General features: G+C 41.1%; 2 protein-coding genes across 2 annotated transcripts; one reads left to right on the top strand and one right to left on the bottom strand.

Moving 5' to 3' along the window:
• Nucleotides 1–248: 248 nt before the first annotated feature.
• On the top strand, nucleotides 249–3,451 carry LOC129741492 (uncharacterized). The gene is made up of 2 exons (XM_055733233.1): nucleotides 249–2,232; nucleotides 3,045–3,451. The coding sequence occupies exons 1-2, from the start codon at nucleotides 249–251 to the stop codon at nucleotides 3,449–3,451; spliced, it is 2,391 nt and encodes a 796-aa protein (XP_055589208.1).
• Nucleotides 3,452–12,537: 9,086 nt separating this feature from the next.
• LOC129741491 (uncharacterized) lies at nucleotides 12,538–13,638 on the bottom strand. Its single transcript, XM_055733232.1, has one exon. It carries the CDS (start codon nucleotides 13,636–13,638, stop codon nucleotides 12,538–12,540), a length of 1,101 nt encoding a protein of 366 aa, XP_055589207.1.
• Between the last annotated feature and the right edge of the window lie 5,452 nt (nucleotides 13,639–19,090).

Raw genomic sequence — 19,090 nt, 5'->3', positions numbered from 1 at the left:
ACGCCCAGAGTATCTTAGCTCGGAATTCTACAAAATTCGACGAAGTAAAGAAGCTTTTGTTAAATTCCAAAATTTCGGTTGCCTGTTTCACGGAATCCTGGTTGTCCACTAAAAACAGCAACCGTAGTGTTGGAATTCCCGGGTTCACAACTTTTCGGAACGACAGAGGTTATCGGCGAGGTGGCGGCCTACTGGTCTACGTAAAACAAAATATATCATGCATAACTGTATTCAATTCACAGCTAACAATGAACACGGTGGACAAAACTGAATGTATTGGGTTGGAGTTAAACTTGGGCGGAGAAAAAATACTTGTTTTGTGCATTTACAACCCACCGGATAATGATTGTTCTCAATTTCTCTCTGATAAGTTGGAAGAATATGCCATCCGTTACAGCTGTATTATATTAGTCGGAGATTTTAATACAGATCTCTCAAGGCCAAGTAGGAAACGCTCGAACCTGGAGGATGTTTTCACAAATTTTTCACTTTCTTCCGTCGGTGTTGAGCCTACGTTTTTCCATGCAGATGGGTGCTCTCAGTTGGATCTTTTTGTAACTAGCAGTAATAGAAATGTGCTCCGTTTCAACCAGGTGAGCTTCCCAACATTATCTCACCACGATCTTATCTATGGTTCATTGGATATTGATACGACGATCACACCTAAAGTGGAAATGTTCCGTGACTACATGCGCTTAGACTTCAGAGCTTTAGAAAATAACATCTTCTGTGTCCCTTGGAATGAGTTTTACGAAATGGATGATCCAAACCAATTAATAACATTTTTCAACAATCACTTGCAGTTGATTCACGACAGATGCATTCCATTGCGCAAACGTAAACGCCGAAAGGTATGCAATCCATGGTTTAATGACGAAATCGCCAAAGCAATGTTGGAACGCGATTTGAGTTATAGAGACTGGCGTTTTGCTCCTACAGCAAACAAAGCGTTGGCTCGAAGTCGTTTCCAACAACTCAGAAACAAAGTTAATTCTTTGGTATTTATAGCAAAACGACAGTTTTTCGCAAATTTCTTGGACAGTCGTTTGCCTTCTTCGATTTTATGGAAGCGACTCAAAACCGTTGGCGTAGGCAAGGAGAGATCCACCCAAATCTGCGATTTGGATCCCGATGAAGTAAATCGAACTTTTCTGTCCAATTACGTACAAAACGAAACAGACATCCACGAAAGAAGGGCATCCCGAGTTTCATCAAACAATTTCTCCTTTCGATCTGTTCAATGGTGGGAGGTCGTCAATGCCATAAGAGATGTCAAATCCAACGCAACGGGTCTTGATGGTCTACCGATTAAGTTTATAAAAATCATACTTCCATTTGTAGTAGGACAAATCACTCATTTATTTAACCAGATCATCGAAACGTCAGTTTTTCCTACAACTTGGAAGCACGCCAAAATTATACCACTGCGGAAAAAACCACATTTGAGCTCGATAAGCAATCTTCGGCCAATAAGTATCCTATGCGCCATTTCTAAAGCATTCGAAAAACTATTAAAGCAACAGATGTCAAGTTTTATCGCGGAAAATGAACTCCTCAGCGCACACCAAGCTGGTTTCCGTAAGGGCCACAGCATCAAAACTGCCGCACTTCACGTATATGATGAGCTAGCTCGCGTGATGGACAAGAAAGGCACAGCCATTTTGGTGCTACTTGATTTTTCTAAGGCATTTGACACTATTCCACATGACAAACTCTGTCACAAGCTAAGCACGCAGTTCAATTTTTCTGATTCCGCTGTAACTCTCATTGAATCCTACTTGGTAGGAAGATCTCAAACGGTTTTCTGTGGGGAACAGCAGTCAGGACGTGGCGCGGTACCCTCTGGAGTGCCTCAAGGCTCCGTTATTGGCCCACTTCTTTTTTGCTGTCATGTGAACGACCTGCCTGGTGTTCTTAAGTATTGTTCAATCCAACTCTACGCCGACGATGTTCAACTGCATATTGGCCGTTTAGGTCCTTGTGGACGTGAGATTATCACCATGGTCAACGAAGATCTCAAAAGTATCGAGGAATGGTCCCAGCAGAACCAACTTCTTGTCAATCCAACAAAAAGTAAAGCACTTTTTCTCAACGGAAGACGACGGAACGTGACCCCACTGGAAGCCATCACTTTGGGTGATCAGGTTATAAACTGGACGGAAAGTGCACAGAATCTTGGTTTCGTGTTCCAAACCGATCTTCAGTGGGACAAGTTAATCAACCAACAATGCGGTAAGGTGTACGCGAGTCTTCGTTTATTGCGAAGCAGCGCGATATTGGCTCCTCGTGACACCCGACTGAATCTGTTTAAAGCGTTAATCCTACCTCATTTCCTGTTTGGCGATCTATTGCATGTGAACCCAAGTGCCACAAGTTTCAACAGGCTTCGTGTGGCTCTCAACTGCTGCGTACGCTTCGTCTATGGCTTGGATAGATTCGCACATGTTAGTCACCTTCAGAAAAACTTAATTGGCTGTCCATTGGAAAACCTGTACGCTCATCGCTCCTGTTTATTTATACGCAAGCTTATTACAACAGGAAACCCGCCAACACTTTCCAGCAAGCTACTGTCATCCCGAGGGCAACGGTTGCAAAATCTGATCATCCCAACGAATTACTCATCAACCTATTCAAAATCATTCTTCGTGCGAGGTGTGGTTCACTGGAATTCGCTACCTTCCACATTAAAACGAACGATACAGGAAGCAATTTTTAAGAGGGGCTGTCTAGAGTTTTGGAGCCGTAATTAATTTAATTTGTATTCGGATTAAATAAGAGTAGTTTAAAAGTTAAAGTGCTAGGATGATAAAATGTAATAACCATGTGTACTAAGTTACCCCGATAGTGGCAATTTTAAAAAGGTTAACCTTTACGCCACGAGACAAATAAATCAACAACAACAACAACAACAACAATCGTCGCCAGAGAGCTTCTGCCGGAAGCAAGTGCTGATTGTGTTAATGAACCTGTTGATCCTATAATTCCGGATAGCAGCTGTCACGGAGGTGATTCAAACGTTGATTTTCTTATTAACACTCCATTAGGATTCGTAGGAGAAATGCCAGTTGTGGGTGGGGTGGTTGGAGGATTACCAGAGTTGGTCGGAGAATTGCCAGTCGTGGGTGGAGTTGTGGGAGGAGGCTCAGGCGTGGGTGGAGTTGTTGGAGGAACTGTCGAAGGATTGCCTGTCGGAGGATTGCCTGTCGGAGGATTGCCTGTCGGAGGATTGCCTGTCGGAGGATTGCCTGTCGGAGGATTGCCTGTCGGAGGATTGCCTGTCGGAGGATTGCCTGTCGGAGGATTGCCTGTCGGAGGATTGCCTATCGGAGGATTGCCTGTCGTGGGTGGAGTTGTTGGAGGAAGCACAGGTGGGGGTGGAGCTGTTGGAGGAGGCACAGGTGTGGTTGGAACTGTTGGAGGATTGCCGGTAGTGGGTGAAGTTGCTGGATAATGGCCAGAATCATCGGCATTACTTGGTGGATCCATACCCGCACCTGTAGCATAATATTTACGGATATAAGTCAGCTGATATTTTGCATCTATTCTATCTATACACCTTTGAGATATAAAAAGGAAGCTCAATATTTACGCATCTTATATTCATCCAAAATCTGAACAAATTGTTATTAAAACACGGCTATGAAGTTAACGTAGCATAAAAACAGCTTATTTTGTATCATTAAATATGTATATTTTTAAATTGATTCAAATTTTCTGTATGAATAATATAAAACACTTTTAAAAGTAAACAGCTGACAAAAAGTGTATTAATCAAAGCGAAAATATATAGTGAGTGTCTTAAGTCAATATTCGTAATAGTTTTACGAATATTGACTTTACGGGGTAACATTGATTACCGGGGTAACTTTCAAAAACAATAAAATGTTCCACATTAGCATAAATAACACAGTCTATAGTTTGAATTTTTTAAATCTGTTTTCAACGTTTAAAGACTATTAATTAAGTATCGAATAGGAGAAATTTGGTTTGTATTTGATTTTTTTTTTCTGTGAGTAAAAATGTAATTTCAAAATCGTTAAATATCTATCTATTCCAAGGCTCGCAAACAAAAAACTCTCCTGATGATACCAAAAAGCAATTAGATTCAAACGGGTTGTTGAATGTGAAAGGACAACTTTTTTTCTTTGTACCTATATGTATAGTTAGAGTGCTATCTTCATAGTCATTTAATGATCAGTTTTTAATATTTAAAAAAATAAGGACATTTTCCAAGAGTAAGCCCGTATTGGACAAATGCATTGGAACCGTATCAAATGGTTAGCTTTGAAGAAAAAATGAAAATGGCAATAATAAGAGGCCCTAGGAGAATGTGTGAAGGTTAAATTTAATTTGTATTTTGAAGCTAAAACTATTTAGCAATTGTTATAATTTTTGCCCCTAAGTGTATGCAGCATCATTGTCCTTATTTCGATTATGAATGTTTTTAAGAGAAAACGTCAAAGAGCAAGGTAAAATTGATAAACTAGCATTTGTAGAAAATTACGAAGGTGTTTTGTATCGTTTATGATCAAGAATACTCGTTAAAACCGTCAAAATAGAGACTAATCAATGTTACCCCAAAGCATCCAATTCTGAACAGAGACGGTATCGATTTTTTAATCAAATCTAAAATTGTCTTATAAATTTCTGCAGCCATGTTTTACGTTCATAGGAGTCCAGTACTGGTTTTAAAAATATGAAAATATTACCCTAATCAGCACTACCCGGTAAACTTGAATCGGCAGAGAGGTAACTCAAATCGCCAGAGAAATCGTTAACGATCTCTCTGGCGATTTTGCATCATTATATCGGTAGAGAGGAACTCACCATATGCGTGTCTCGTGCGTGAGTGCTACGAAATTTGAGTAGAAATGCTTAGCCCGCTCGAAGAGAGCGCGATCCGAATTATGCTCGTGTGTTCCTATCGTGGTGTGTGTGTTCGGCTCTTTTCAGTGGTGTTGATTTGATTAAGGGCATTAAAAACGCAATTTGCCAAATTAATGCTTTATTGGATTAACCCTTTCAGAAACCGTTAACCGCATTTTTTTTCTCGTTTGAATGCTTTTACTTTCTTTCGGCAGCGTACTAAAACAGTACATATAGAAAACTTTTAAATTTATATTTCCTGATCTGATGAGTGTTTTATTAAACTTTTTTTATACTACATTTCTTTTTCCAAATCATAAAATTCGAAATTCAAATTTCCTTTTCAAAATCTCTTGAATTTTTAATATCCGACTAAGAATTGTTTAATAGCAAATAGATATAATCAGAACAATACAATCAAGCTTCAGAATAGGGAATTTTGATTCATGCTTTCTACATATCTAACTTTTGACTCAGATACAGCATTTTAATTCAGATTCAGAATCCAGATTCTTGTTCGGAGTTATCGACTGTGATTCTTATTTGATGTTTTGGTTGTAACATGGCAAACTCAGTCTAAAAGACTATCCAACAACCAAAACATTGTAGATATCCAGCTTCAGAATTAAGATACAGAATTCAGATTTAGAATTCAGATTCAGCGTTCAAATTCAAATTTTAGATAAAGGTTTCCGTGTCAGATTTCAAATTTAGAATTCAGATAAAGATTTCAGATTTATTTTTCAAAGTTTAGATTCAGATTTGTATTTAAAATTTCAGACTCATTCATCAGACTCTGGTTTCAAATCCCAGATTCAAATTTCAGATCCAGAAGTCAGATTTCCAAATTCAGTTTTCAAATTAAGATTTCGGAATCAGTTTTATCAGATTTTAGATTCAGATTTCGGTGTCTTATTACAGATTCAGATTCAACATAATTGAGATTCCAGATTCAGATTTTTGATTCAGATTTCGGAATTAGAATTCAAATTTACAATTCAGATTCAGATTTCAGAATTCCGATTCAGATTCAAAATTAAATTCAGATTTCAGATTTTAAATTCAGATTCAGAGTTCACATACAGAGTTCAGATTCAGAGTTCAGATTAAGATGGTTATTTGTATTTTTACCATAACATACGTAGGTTTATATTCTGGAATATCACCTGAACCTGTGTTCAAAGATCTACGTTTCTTAAAATGAATTTTTAATTAAGAACTTCAATTTTAGTATTCCTGAATCTCAAATTATAATTATGAATCCTCGATTCAAAATTATTAATTCTAGATTTTAAACTCTCCTTTAAGATTTCAGAAATTAATTTCATCCATATCCGTAGTTTGGAAATCGATGTTTCGATTTAAATTGTAACGTCGATTTCCCAACTAAGGGTTTCCAATTTTAAATTCTGAACTTTGAATAACATAGTATTCGAAATTCCTAGTCCTGGGTTGTGAGTGCTTTACTCAATGATCTTTAACCTTAACGCAGAATTCAAAATTCTCAATATCTCTAGATCTCAATTATTTTTTACAAACTTTCCATTCACTTAAAATAAGAGAGTTAAATTCATAATTTTTAATTCTGAATCATGAATTGAAAAACATACAATATGAAATTCAGATTGCACAGTTCAAGATTCCTAAATAAACGATCGAGGCTCAGAATAACAAACTTTAAATTAAAAATTTTGATTTCTGAATTCCTAATTTTAAATTCGAAATTTGGAATTGCGATTCCATATGTCTTAAGATTTGATTTTTACTTCTGAATACTGAAATATAGAAAGAACAAAAAATGAACACACCCTAGGTCAGGCGAATATAAATTTGTTGGAGAATTTTTTTCCTTTTCGACAGAAAAAGGAGCGCTTTTTGAAAATATTTTTAATCAGTTAAGATAAAAATTCGTGCTGGTACTAGAAAAAATCAACAAAGCTATTTTTTTTTAAAGATGAGGCATGCTCAGTTTGGTGAAACTTGTAAACTTACCCAATGCAAAACTCTCTCAAAAACTTAAACAAAAGTTTTAAGAATGATCATTCCAATGAAACAAAATTTGATACCTGCTCGGATACCTGGTCGGTGATTTAATCAGATCGGTATGAAATTTTAAAATATATTTTTTTAAATGAAATTCGTTTTAAACAAATCGTAATATGTCACTTACCGAATGTTGCACCTTATTGGCGATGCCTTTTGCACAACTTGACACCATTATCACCACCAATATCACTAAATCACTATAATCATTTAACACTACATTTTCTCAAAACTTCACAATCCTTTGTTTAAAAAATTACCGCCCGCTATCACCCGACCGCACCACACGAGGGCACGTCTGGAACTGCCAATGCTTTGCTTGCATACAGTTTATTCGAAACGACAAACGAGTAACCCGGTGAGGTAATAATATGAATAATATCAAACGAGCAGCCGGCGCCCGTCGGCCTGGTTAAGTTCTTCAGAAAAATGCTGCCAAGGCGAATAAGAAGAAATATCAGCCCCGCCGTGCGCGAGTGTCGCCGAAATATAACCGTTTTTCCTAAGTCGGGATACCCAGTACTCAATTTTCTGAATTCTCTGTCGATTTTTGAGAGGCCGCGCTTACTGGGTAGGAGTGTCAATTTGACACAACAAACTAAAATCGTAATAACTTTTGGCGTGTTCAACCGATCTGAACAAAACTTATATCAATAGAAACCTTGTAATGTCAGTAAAATATGTTTAGAACATTATATATAGCTGAAGCTTCTAGTTTTCTGGCTGGTAAACGGTGGATAATGTGCAACACGAGACCCTATAGTGGTCATATCACCTCTTATTCACAACTCCTATCCGCCGTGCCGGCTGGGATGCGAGTAACCTAAGCGGAGATCGGGTACCCAACCCCGGTGGATGCTTTGGTCGCATGCATACTGAGAAGGTGGCCGCATGCGTCTGTTCCCCAGGTCAGGGGCGGCGTGCAACAACAACCGAGCGTCTGTTCTCCAGGTCAGGGGCGGCTCAAACAGCGTCTGTCTCGCAGCGAGCGGCTGAACTTATGAAATGCGGCTCCCGCCAGCTAAGTCCAAGATGGCAGCCCCATCGCGGGATAGGGACTTTAGGCTAACAACCTACTGCTCCTGATATCTTGTATTGTTACAGAAACTGAGAGAAGAAATAACCGAATTGGAACTTTGGCAACGACTTTTAGCATGAAAACACGGACTAGAATTGGAACTTGGAATGTTTTGACCCTTGCCCAGCCAGGAAAGCTGGCTCAACTGGCTAGAGAAGCTAGCCGCTTCAAGCTAGAGATATTGGGACTGAGCGAAGTCCGTTGACCTAACACTGGAGAACACAAGACACAGTCCGGGCAAGTACTGCTTTACTCTGGCATACGAGGAGAACATGCTACTCGGGAACGAGAAGTTGGTTTCCTGTTAAGCCCGCAGGCCCGTGCGGCCCTCATAAGATGGGAACCGATAAACGAAAGAATAATCGTAGCCAGATTCAGAACACGGGTTAGAAACCTTACAATAGTCCAGTGTTATGCGCCAACTGACGTTGCCGATTTGCAGGAGAAAGAGCAGTTTTACAGTCAATTGAACAGCGTGGTTGAGAAAATTCCGAAGGGTGACATTCAAATCCACTTAGGCGACTTCAACGCAAAGATTGGCTCCGATAATCAGGACTTTGAGCGCATCATGGGGCGCCATGGCCTAGGACAGATGAGCGAAAACGGAGAGCTGTTTGTAGAATTTTGTGGCAACAACAACATGGTGATCGGTGGATCGCTCTTCCCCCATCGACCAGCACATAAGGTCACTTGGGTATCCCGAGATGGCCGAACAGAAAATCAAATTGACCACATCTGCATCAGTCGAAAATGGAAAAGGAGCCTTCTTGATGTCCGCAACAAACGAAGCGCAGACATTGCATCTGACCATCACCTCGTCCTTGGCGAGATACGACTGAGAGTTGCGCGTGTCCAACGGCACGAGGAGAAAGTCGGGTGTTGATACGACGTCCGCCGGTTGGAGAATCCAGAGGTGAAAAGGGCATACGTTGAACAGCTAGAATCCCGAGCCTCGGAGCTGCCGACAGACGGAACAGTCGAAGAACAGTGGTGTGGAATCAAGAATGCCTTTATCACGACGAGCCATGGTACTCTCGGTAAAGTTTGTGGAAGACGAAGTGAATGGATGTCGGATGAAACCTGGAGGATGATCGATGATCGGAGAAAGGCGAAAGTCGGAATTGAGCAGACATGTACCGGGTCAGCCAAAGCAGCCGCCCGCTTACGATATGCGGAGCTGGAAAAGGCAGTTAAACGAGCTTGTAGACGAGACAAGAGAGCCTGGACAAACTCCCTAGCCGAAGAGGGAGAAAGAGCCGCCGCCATTGGAGATATCCGATTATTATATGATATTTCTCGCCGCCTTAGTTGTGCAAGGACTAATGCAAGAATGCCGCTGAAAAACCGAGCAGGTCCGCTGTTGACAGATCGAACAGATCAGCTCAAGCGTTGGACTGAGCATTTTGATCAACTTTTCCGAGTTACAAATAGCAATGGCCAACAGAACCCGCAGCTCGAGGCGCCCACAGTCAGTCGCATTAATGGCGTCAACTCGGAAGCGCCCTCGCTGGCTGAAATAGAGCGGCAATCAAGGACATGAAATCCAACAAAGCGCCTGGAATCGATTGCATTCCTGCTGAAATGCTCAAAACCGACCCTGCCTTGTCAGCACAAATGTTGCACCGTCTTTTCGCTGACATTTGGGATACTGCAACATTCCCGGCCGACTGGATGCAGGGTATCCTCGTAAAAGTCCCAAAGAAAGGAGACCTAACAGAGTGCGGTAACTGGCGTGGCATAACTTTGATCTGTACAACCCTCAAAGTACTCTGCAAAGTGATCCTGAACAGGATCCAGGAGAAAATCGACGCTACACTCCGACGGCAACAAGCTGGATTCCGATCCGGACGATCATGTGTGGACCACATCACAACGCTACGAATCATACTGGAACAAATCAACGAATTCCAGGACTCTCTTCTGCTGGTGTTCGTTGATTTCGAAAAAGCATTTGACCGACTGAACCACGAAAACATCTGGGCTACTCTTAGACGACGAGGGGTCCCAGAGAAACTAGTCCATCTCATCGAAGCACAGTACGAGGCTTTTTCGTGCAAGGTCTTGCACGACGGTGTCTTGTCCGAACCAATCCCGGTAACTGCTGGAGTGAGACAAGGATGTATTTTGTCACCGCTGCTTTTTCTCATCGTAATGGATGAGATCTTGACTGGATCGATTGACTGTAGACCAAACCGAGGATTGCCGTGGAATCCTTCAACCATGGAGCAACTGAACGACCTTGACCTGGCAGACGATATTGTTTTGCTCGCCCAAACACAACAAGACATGCAAAGCAAACTCGACGACCTTACCGAAAGCTCCAAGGCAGCAGGTCTCAAAATCAATGTCGGAAAGACCAAGTCGATGGAAATCAATACAGGAAATCGTTCCAATTTCGTGGTAGCTGGACAACAGGTTGAGACAGTGGAGTGCTTCCAGTATCTTGGTAGTCAGATTACGCCTGATGGTGGTACCAAGAAGGACATCGAAACCCGGATCAGAAAAGCCCGATTTGCGTTTGCGAGTCTCCGAAACATCTGGCGGTCACGCCAGATCTCTCTACGAACTAAGATCCGAATCTTCAACTCAAACGTCAAATCCGTATTGCTGTACGGGTGTGAAACTTGGTGCACATATGCGGTAACGACGCGAAAACTGCAAGTTTTTGTGAATCGCTGCCTGCGGAACATCATCCGCGCTTGGTGGCCTGGCAACTGGATCTCAAACGTTGAACTTCATCGCCGGTGTCATCAAAAGGCGCTAGAAATCGAGATTCGGGAACGTAAGTGGAGATGGATTGGGCACACGCTGCGAAGAGATGAAAACGAGATTTGCACAGAGGCGCTTGACTGGAATCCAGATGGGCATCGAAGAAGAGGCAGGCCCAAAAGCTCGTGGCGGCGAAGTCTAGCCGCTGAAATCCGCACAGTTGACGAGAACCTTGGCTGGCAGCAAGTGAAGACGCTGGCTCCGGATCGCCAGTAGTGGAGATCTTTTATCTCAGCCCTATGCGCCGGTCAATCGGCGCTGGACCCTTAGGTAGGTTAGGTAGGGGTCTAGTTTTCTCGTTTTTCAGCACGAAAGAAATAAAATCCGATAAACATGCCTCAGGAAAACTGCTGTAGTTCATATATTACACGTCCAAAAAAATATTTGTTTTATGCATATGAAAGCGGAAGTTAATGTCTACATCATGAAGCCAAGAAATATTTTTTTAATTTTTTTTTTTTAATGAAACGATCGCAAAAAGTTAAAAAAAGTGGTCTGAAAAACCTACTTTTCATTCGATTGCTTGTAAATACGTTTGAGCGATGGTAGAGTTTTTGAAAAATCTTGACTACGAAATCTATTAAAATTCTAACATTTTGCTGTCTTTAGATTTGCCATGCAACAAAAATCAAATTTACTGGAGTTTTTCAAAGTACACTACTTTGCGCGATTTTTTTACAAATTGAAATTTTATCTGTTTTTGTGGTCCACCGTCTGGTTGTACCCGGATTTTCAGTGCTTTTACTTTGTTTGGACCAATCAAAAGTATATTCATTGGAAAGTTAATTTAATTTACATTCTAGTAAGGTGCAACAATTTACACTGTAAGATTTCACAAAAAATATGAAAATTATATACGTAAAATCATTCCTGAATTTCTAGAACTACAAGCAGCGCGTCCAGCAAAACGTGTTTGTTTGCTCTCCGAGTAGGTACGGTGGGTGGTGATTTGGGCAGAGAGCGAAGCCGTCAGACGAAATAATGATGCGTGTCGTATGATACGACTCGTATCGTAGGCGTGCGTGCCGGCATGTATCGAACAAAGTCAAAAACAAAACAATTAAGTCAGATGAATTGAGGTGATGGGAGGAATAAAGATGGATGCCGAGAAACCGGCAGCACCACATGGGCTGGTGGTGACCAAAGTAAGAGAAGGGACAAGAGATTTTTTGTGTTTGCTCACTAAACGATTACTTTTGAGCTGAAGAGAAGACCGTTCAAATCTGTAATGGAACTGCAAAGTTTCAATAAGAACTTAAACTCTGATGTGAATCAAACGAAATTCAGCGTATTGATTATGCTGATTAAGCTGTGACCTTTTTAACGAGACTTTTGATTTTTGGGGTTGGAAGCAACATAAACAATATTTTTTTCATACCAAAGTTATTCCAATTCAAAATGAGGCCGGAGTTCAATTTTTTCCAGTGTCAGTAAGTGAAGTTTGCAAAAGTTTTCCAAGAAAAAAGCGAGACATATTGAGGAAAAAACGAGACAGCGGGACATTCATCAAAAAAGCCGGACGGATGGCAACCCTACGCAAACCATCTCCCTGGGGTCAGCCTTGTTCCCAAGACAATGGACATCATAAACAAAGTAGTTTTCAACCTTAAGTTTATTTTGGGATTACATTTAATGGTAGCAGCAAAGACTCATTACTCCACTCCTTATTTTGGTTCTTATACTATTGAACAGTTGATAAACCTTTTTAATTAATGTTTTTCGTTGATTCGTAACGGACAGGTTATTGAAATTGACACAATGATTGGTGTTAATAAAGTTCATCAAATTCCTCCTAGACCGATAGGCGGTCCTGTAAAAGGTTGAAAGCCAAAAAGTGTTTCTGGATCAGAAACTATCGGCGCTAAAGTTATTGGGAAGAGGGTTACTGGTTCTGTAGCATCTGTAGCGATTGATTTAGTTGGTTGAGTTTCTCCAATAGATGGCAGAGCTGGTGTTGTTTCAGAAACAGTTGATATCGGTGGCGAAGTTGGCAGACCCATCAGACTTAATAGTTCGGACAAAGATAGCAAAGTTGGCGTGGTTGATGGCTCAGGATCACTTCCACAAACAGTACCAGCTTCCAAGAGAAGTTCCTTGGCAGCGATTGAAACAATGTTCAGTGTCGTTATGTAGGGTCTGACACACTGTCCGAATATTTGAGTCAAACATTCGGGCTCTTCACAATTCCTTTCTAGTATTCTATCTTGACAAAGTTTCACTTCGTTACCGAGCAATTCCGGTGCTCCGTTTTGAGCGTAGAGTCGCTCGAAATCGTAACCCTGCTCTCGACGGTAAAATCCTACTCTGAGAACGTACGTTAGGGAAACGTCCGGCCATTCCGGTTGAGTCACAACATTATCTTTGCAGAACTCCAACAACGTTCGGATTGGTACATTCTGGATCAAGATGGCTTCTCGCATGAACTTTTTCCGGATGTCTTCAGTGTAGCGGAGATACTGCTGGTTGCTGCTCCCAGGGTTGCCATACACACTATAATAGCACAAAAATGAACGATACGCTCGTTCGAGAACTTGATCTTTCAGCTCATCGACCCGTAAATCTTCAAGGCAGTTTTGAATCTGGCGTTCGTTTTCTTCGTTAAACTGAAAATCTCTTAAAACGGCAATGAGCTGTCGGCCAATGATCCCTTTTTGGGTATCCCAAGCCTGCAAATCGATGAGCGCACAATAAATCAGCTGACTGACGCCTGGTTCATTTGGGAAACCATTTTGAATGAAACGACCGACGGTAGTGTTTGATATGTCGAAGTAACTTGCACATTCGAAGAGGGATTCTTCGAACGATCGAAAGAACGGCGATCTCCAAAACTGATCCCCAACAACGATGTGCAACACGCCTAGCAAAACAATCCACAGCTGCATTATCACTAGGGAAGATGTATCGCTAATGAATGTTGATGCTTTCTTTCACCGTGCATTTTATATCCAAGAAGTAGCTATTTCATCAGGTTGAAAGGAAATGATTTAGTCCTTTCTCCACTCGAGGGAACGTGACCGTTTCAGCTATTTCCTATTCACTTAGTTGAGCTAGTTACAAGCCGTTCGTTGGGAGATGAACTGAAATTTATTGTACATAATGTAAAACATCTTTTCTTTATTTAATTGGTTCAGAACGATGGATCTCCTAAAGAAAGTATATTGCTAGTGATGTGTTTTAGCAATCCTTGAAGAAGGATAACTTTGTGGCCTTTCTTTCAAACGGTCAGTTGTGAGTATCTTTAATTAAGTGTCTTAGACTCCCCTTTAGTGGAACAATTCGACTCAGCTCAATGGCTTTCAAAGATATATTTGTTTGTATGTAAATATTAAAATGAGTTTGTCACCTTCTCTTCTAGACTGGGCTGATAATTTTATTGAATTTAGCCTTTAAAAATTTTATTTTTCTTCACGTCTTAGTAAAATCTATGTATCCAAAAGGCAATTTCTGTATGTCTGTTTGCTGGTCCTCTATAGGGTCAGCCGTCTTAAAAGCAAAAAAAAAAACTAAAATTTGGCATGGATGCTCATACGGACCAGAAATGATAAAAAATGTTTTTAGATTTTTTGATGACCTGTTTTGAAGGTCATTCTAGACAAATATTGTTTTAGTTTTAGCATATTGGCTGGTGAACGGTAGACAATGTGCAACTTGAGACCTCATGCACCCATCCTTCGGGTAGTGGTTATAGCACCTCTTGTCTTACAAACAACTCCGATACTCAACCTCCCCGAGGAGCTAGCTACGGTGCAAGCAACCTTAATGGGGATCAGGTATCCACACTCCGTATGCGTCTGTTCTCCATGTCAGGGAAGGCGTGCGGAGTGCAACAACACAACGGTCCTCCTGCGAGATTGTGGGGTTAGCTATTGGCCATACTGCCAATTTCATTTGCAGTACCCACGTGCTCTCCAAAGAATCGAAGAGTCGCAAATTCGACTTCGTAGCGCTGCAGGAGCTATGTTGGAAGGGCTCCACGGTACGAACGTACCCAGCTGGTCGTGCTATCTACAAGAGCTGCAGCAACACATTCGAGCTTGGACCAGTTCTTATAGTGATGCGGAAGATGAAAAAGCGCGTGATCGGGTGGTGGCCGATCAACTCACAAATGTGCCGTTTTAAACTCAAGGGCCGGTTTTTTTTTAACCTTTGCCGCCGCCCGTGGCGTAGAGGATAGCCTTCAAGTCTTCTAAGTCACGGCATACATAGTACACTTTCGGTGGGTTGGTGGTTTTAGCATTTGGAAGATGCTAGCCATCATATCCTCGAAAAATGTACGCTTAGAGTTAAGTAAAAAGGAATCTTTTCGAGGAAACATCATGTTTCATTGAGATCCTGTATGCGTTTGTGTTCGTTTTTTTCTTCTATACTTTAGCATCAACAACGTGCTCAGCCATCACCTCGGAAGTACCGGGGACGAATTCTAAGTGTATCCGAAACGTGAATACGACCGCTGTTCAAAACATGGTATCAAGATTTCAAGGGTTCGATCACTATCCTAAATGCCGCCTACAAAGTGCTGTCCATCGCCTAATGCCACAAGCAAACAGGTTCGTGAGAAGTCATCAGCACGACTTAATGGAAGGACGGTCCAAGACGGACCAGATCTGCACATTACGGCAAGTCCTCCAAAAGTGCCGTGAATACCAAGTCCCTTCGCACAATCTATTCATCGATTTTTAAGCCGCATACGACACGATCAACCGTGACGAGGTATGAAAAATTGTGGACGAGAACGGCTCCGGGAGACTGACCAGATTTATCAAGGCAACGATTGATGGAACGCAGTACTGTGTGCGGATTTCGAGCGAATTGTCGATTTCATTCGAATCACAACAACATCAGATCCAGTCAACTAATCTGCTTTGCCAATGATATTGATATAGTCGGCAGATCATCTGAAAACTGAAATCGAAAACTGAAACGCGAAGCAGGAAGAATTGGGTTAAAGATTAATACCAAGTATATTTTGGCCTGCGGATCTATCACCGAACGAACCCGCTTGTCCAGTAATAACAAGGTCAGATCGATGGTAACTAGCTGGAGATAGTCGAAAACTTTATCTATCTCGGCTCACTGGTGACCGCAGACAATGATTAGCCGTGAGATCCGGAGGCGAATGATCAGGGGAAGTCGTGCCTACTATGGACTCCACGAGCAACTGCAGTCGAGAAGACTTAGTCCTCGCACTTAGTGTAACCTGCACATGACACTCATTAGATCGTATCACAAGATCGTATGGTATGTTTGCTTCAATAGAAATTCCTGCGCCTTGTTTGATGTTCGAAGTCGAGTTGGAAACGGTGTAGAGATGGTAATTTGTAATTAAATTTTGGGGAGGAGAAGAATTGGTGAGAATACCTTGGATTGCAAAAACAGATGGAGAGTATTTTGATAGTATATGCTGAATTTCGGGGAGTCTCACTAGTAGACCCCTGGTATTCCACTGAATTGCAAAGTTCAATGGTTGTTGAGGAAGGCTACGGTAGATTATTTGGGAAATTGATGGGGTTGATTTGGTTTATTGTTTCCATTTTTGAAGAGCGGTTTGACTTACCGAATGGGTTTGGAGGAGTTTTCTGGGAGTAGTTTATCTGGTGTTGCGTTATTCTGGTCATTTGGAGGGGACACTCTTTTCTTTTCAGGGCCTATTGTCTTGTTGTTGGTTGGTGATTGTTCCCCGGATGATCCGCCGTTGCGATTTCGTTTTGGTGTTTATTAGGATGTGGATTGGCTCGATACACTGAGCATTGTGCTGTCACACTCGTCACCGGAACTTGACTCGTTTTTTTTTTCAACTCCTGCATCTTGGATGTTAGTTCGATGACTTGGGCTTGCAGTTGACGAATCATGGAAGCCTTTACCTCCAACGGCAGCTGGGAGCGATTGGCTTCGCGACTCTGTTGAACCTTGGTGGGGGCTCCTATGATGGCGCTTTGGGAAGATACAGTACTCTTTCACGGCGCACAGTGGTTCAAATCCCCAAAAAGCCGGAAAAAAGTCAATTTTTCAAGTCAGCGACAACCAAATTTTTTATGTTGGAATCGAATCTTCAATATTCTAGGAACGTTATGATGTATTTAGATATTTTCTAGGACCTTTTATACACCTTCTGTGAAACAAACATGAACGACAACTTTAACACAAGAATTAAAAATTGGTTTTTTTATTCTCAGGCCAAAACAACATAAAAAAGAATATAAATCCTTAAAAATTTATAAATGTTTATATCGAAGTGTGTTTTATAACCATATTCACAGTTTGAAGATAAAAAATGTCCTTAATATCATGAACTTATAAAGTTTCGCTTGATTGAAAACCCAAAATTAGATGATAAAAAAATTTCTATTTACTCTATTTATTTTTCGGAAGCAAAAATAAAGCTTGCGCTGTCCATCGCCGTGGTAAATTATACACCGTTGGATAGGTGAAAGCCTCATAAAAAACATATCTTAAAATCAGCTGCTAGTTTTTGCTATATTTTGAATACGAAGTCATTGAGTGGAACGTTGTTTTGTTTAAAAATGCAAATTTTAAAATATTTATACAGAGTAAACCAAGCATTGTTTGCTTCAATACATATGCAAATTCACCTTGAAACATCAGTTTCAATATTCATCCAACTAATATACAGGAATTTAGGAGCCCATACTTACTTTTAATAAAATATTCATAACTAATTGAAAAATATTCAATTTCCTAGTATAAAGCTCAAACCCCGTTTCAGCCATTATTGAAAAAATAACAAATTTTGAAAACAAATTCTAATTTATTATGTTTTTCAACTTTCCGCCAATAATCTATAATAAAAAAGCTTTTTAATAATTTTTTCCCACTATTTTTGATTTTGAATCACTGTGCGGCGGCGGATTGGGAAATTTCCAAATCAACACGGATGCAAACATTTTCTTGTTCTTTCTTTTGTATTGGGCAGGATCGGTTGTTTGCAGCATGGGAACCGTTACAGTTGAAGCAGTGCGGTTGTTTGTCACATTTTGAGTGGACATTGGGTTCACCGCAAGTAAGACAAACTTCACTGTGTTGGCAGCGCAGCTTAGTACATATGTCCAAACTTGCCGCACTTCAGATACATGAGCGGACGTTGATTATAGGGGCGGGTTGGAGCACGGATGTATCCGAAAAAGATGTGTGGTGGGAGAGCTCCTTTGATAGTTCCTCCTTGCCGTTAACTTTTCAGATAAACCGGTCACGCCTTGGTCAAACAAGTATTGTTGCAACTCCTCGTCGCTAAGGCCAGCAACATCCCGGCAGGTGGCGACGCATAAGGAGACGTTGAGCGAAGGGTGGTCGGTGATAGTAACAGGGGTATTATCAAGAAGCAGGGAAGGTTTTTGAGCCAACAAGGCTTGATCCTGGCTCCTAACCTTCAGAAGGTAGGTGTTACCGCCATCGGTTGAGTGGGCACCATCTTTTTTACCAAAGGTTTGGTCGATCGTTTTGGCAATAATGAAAGGGTTTGGTAATTTCGCACCGGAAATCAGCTTGATTACCATGAACTGAATTTCTCTAAGCAATCCTTTTGGGTCCATCCATATAGGCACTGTTCTCTGTTGGATGAGCCCGGTGGTCCGGTTTGACCTCCCCAGGGAGGATTTGAATCCATCACGAGATGGAACAGTTACCACAAAAAACTATGAGCTGTCACAGACGATTTCGTGTTTCAAAAACCAATTTGGTGAACAAGAACCAGCCGTTCTGAATAGAACAGCAGCTCTTTGAGAGTGAGAGAAAATTTTAATCAAGACTGCAGAGCAAAAAGATTCCGAACACTAGTGCGGTCAAATGCAAACTGTTCTTCTTCGAAAGCTAGACAGTGGGCGGCCTTTAAATCTTCTCAGCAAACCTTTGTAAATCAAGCCAATCCGTTCTTTCGCTGGCGAAGCAATGATGGCTCCCGAAAATGACACTAGAAAATGTAAATGTTTCTCAATTTTAAAATCAATCACTCTCCATCCTCTTAGTTCTTTTAGACAATTCGGCTCGAATCGATCAACATTTGCATTCTAAAAGCGCATCCTCCAAGAGATCTCTTTCCGCCATATTTTTTCTTCACGAGATCCCGAGAAACCTGGGATTCATCATAATGGGCTTATGATATAGCTCAGTTGGCAAGTCTGTTGTCTCCTGAGCCGATGTTCGCGAGTTCGAGCCCAAGAGTAAACATCGAATACAGTTTTACCGGATAAGTTTTTCAATAACGATCCGTAAATTGCAACGTTGATAAAGTCGCGAATGCCATAAAGATGGTACAACGACTATAATCGAAACAAAATAAAAACACTGGGGTTCATCCTTTTCCATTATCAATTTTCTTCA

The sequence above is a fragment of the Uranotaenia lowii genome, chromosome 2 (genome assembly GCF_029784155.1).
Source record: "Uranotaenia lowii strain MFRU-FL chromosome 2, ASM2978415v1, whole genome shotgun sequence".
NCBI classification, from domain to species: Eukaryota; Metazoa; Arthropoda; class Insecta; order Diptera; family Culicidae; genus Uranotaenia; species Uranotaenia lowii.
Note: the sequence above shows the minus strand (reverse complement) of the source record. Positions and strands in the feature narration are given on the sequence as shown.